The following is a 2,289-nucleotide window of genomic DNA, read 5'->3' as shown; positions in this document are numbered from 1 at the left end:
CAATTTCTGCAAGTATAAGTGCTCCTCTTGTTAGTACTCGATGAACCATGCAGGGACCTTGCCAGTTGGGTAAGAACTTCCCCTTGGCTTCATCCTGATGCGGGAAGATTCGCTTTAGCACCAATTGCCTTAGTGTGAATTGCCTTGGCCTGACCCTTTTGTTGAAAGCTCTTGCCATTCTGTTCTGGTATAGTTGACCATGACATACTGCATTCATTCTTTTTCCATCAATGAGAGCTAGTTATTCATAGCGGCTTCGTATCCATTCCGCATCACTGAGCTCAACTTCTTGTATAATTCTTAGAGAAGGAATTTCTACTTCGGCATGAATAACAACTTCAGTACCATAAACCAATAGGTAGGGAGTTGCCCCAGTTGATGTGCGAACTGTGGTACGATATCCAAGCAAAGCAAATGGCATCTTCTCGTGCCATTGTTTATAATTATCTACCATTTTCCTCAATATATTCTTGATGTCCTTGTTGGCGGCTTCTCCGGCTCCGTTCATTTGCGGTCTGTATGCTGTGGAGTTCCTATGCTTGATCTTGAACGTTTCACACATGGCTTTCATCAAATCGATGTTTAAATTGGCGGCGTTGTCAGTAATGATTCACTGAATCACTATCCTCATGTTGCGTTGTCTCATTACATGTCACAGTCGTAGGTTCATCAGAATAGGTAATAATAATGTTGAAAAGAAAAATGTAAAAATAATAATAAATACGAAAAGCAATAATGCATAAAAAAAATCTTAAAAACGTCAACAAGTGCGGCTCGCTGGCTCGAGCAATTATTTCAAAACAGAATACTGAAAAATGTCTCAAATGTTCAAAACTATTTTTTAAAGTAATTCATGCTAATTTGCCAGGCTACCCAGGAACTCGACGGGCCCGGGATGGTGTAGCGGTCCAGTTCTTGAGAAGATGCCAGTATGCACGAACCAACCTTTGGGAATGTGCATAATCAAAAGAAAGAAAAAGCAAAAGGTAACTAAGTTAGTAAGGAATATTAAAAGAGTGTTTCTGATATTAAAACATGTTTCACAAAGTCATGCAATAATTCGCGTCCTAATTTGGGGACCTCATTGTGCTAGAGGTAGTCCTAAGCAACACGTAGACTTGGACAAAATTGATGCCAACATTTGCGTCATTTCATTAATGCCAAAAATGTTTACGCAATAATGATCAACACGTTGGCATATTTTTCTCAAAGTAATGCACATAGTATGATAGCGTCCATTAGGATTATGGAAATCCCATCGGACTTTGGACGAGGTTCATCTTAGCGGGTTGTTACGTTAATAACGCTTCAACTCGTACTAGGTTTAGCATGATGCATGTACATTTCAAGTTGGAGTAGGGTTTCTAGAATGGTCTAGACTAGTACTCCCAAGTGGACAACTTGAGAGGGAAAGGCACGGGACCGTCGATTGCACCGCTGATCGACTAGTCTACCGCAAATAAGCCTTTTAAAAGGGTAATTTTGGGAAGAGCGCGGACACTCATCAAGTGCCGCTATGTTGATAGTTGGCACGAGTGGAGTATGATATGGAGCATGCTTTATGCATCAATAATAACACGTTGTCAAGTATTTGCATGATATGTAAAAGCAGTAAATAATATAGCAAAGGTAAACATGCCAGTATTCTTGATATATTTTAGTTCATAAAAATATATGTGGGAATGTAATAAAGCAGGTAAGGAAGTAGGCATGGTATAGCAATTTTGACAAGATAAAAGAGCGGTCATAGCAAGTAAAGGTGAATAGGGGTAAGGGATGTGCCTGTCATAGCAGATTTAAACAAATAAATGTGAGTAGGGGGAAGGTATGTGCATGTCGTAGCGGATTTAAACAAATAAAGGTGAGTAGGGGAAAGGATGTGCATGTAACAAAGAAAGTAATCCACATAAGTTAAGTTCATTATGGTAAGAGCCTAAGTGTAAATCCCCAGTAAAGTCGCCATGCTATCGCGCCCTGTTTTTCTCTCGAAATCGGGTTACGACGTGTGACAACTCTTTTAAAAAGTATTTAAAGGAGAAGAGTCGCCACCTAACAATTTTTAAGGTGCGTTAGGACACCTATTTGCAAATAACTTTGTTTGACTAGTCAACGCCACCAAAAATTGGGTAAGGGATCAAATTACCTCAAAGAAAAGGTGTTAGGCACTCTTCGAGGTCCACAACTATGGGTCCCGACCGAACTTAAGACTATGTGGATTACGTAATTAGGCTAGGTGATCAGATAAACAAGAAATATAAAAGTCGAAGAAGTTCATTATAACACAATGAG

General features: G+C 39.6%; 1 protein-coding gene across 1 annotated transcript; it reads right to left on the bottom strand.

Moving 5' to 3' along the window:
* Positions 1 to 241: 241 nt before the first annotated feature.
* On the bottom strand, positions 242 to 562 carry LOC138894897 (uncharacterized). The gene has a single exon (XM_070179632.1). The coding sequence runs from the start codon at positions 560 to 562 to the stop codon at positions 242 to 244; it is 321 nt and encodes a 106-aa protein (XP_070035733.1).
* Positions 563 to 2,289: the final 1,727 nt, after the last annotated feature.

Source organism: Nicotiana tomentosiformis, chromosome 6 (genome assembly GCF_000390325.3).
Source record: "Nicotiana tomentosiformis chromosome 6, ASM39032v3, whole genome shotgun sequence".
Taxonomy (NCBI): domain Eukaryota; kingdom Viridiplantae; phylum Streptophyta; class Magnoliopsida; order Solanales; family Solanaceae; genus Nicotiana; species Nicotiana tomentosiformis.
Note: the sequence above shows the minus strand (reverse complement) of the source record. Positions and strands in the feature narration are given on the sequence as shown.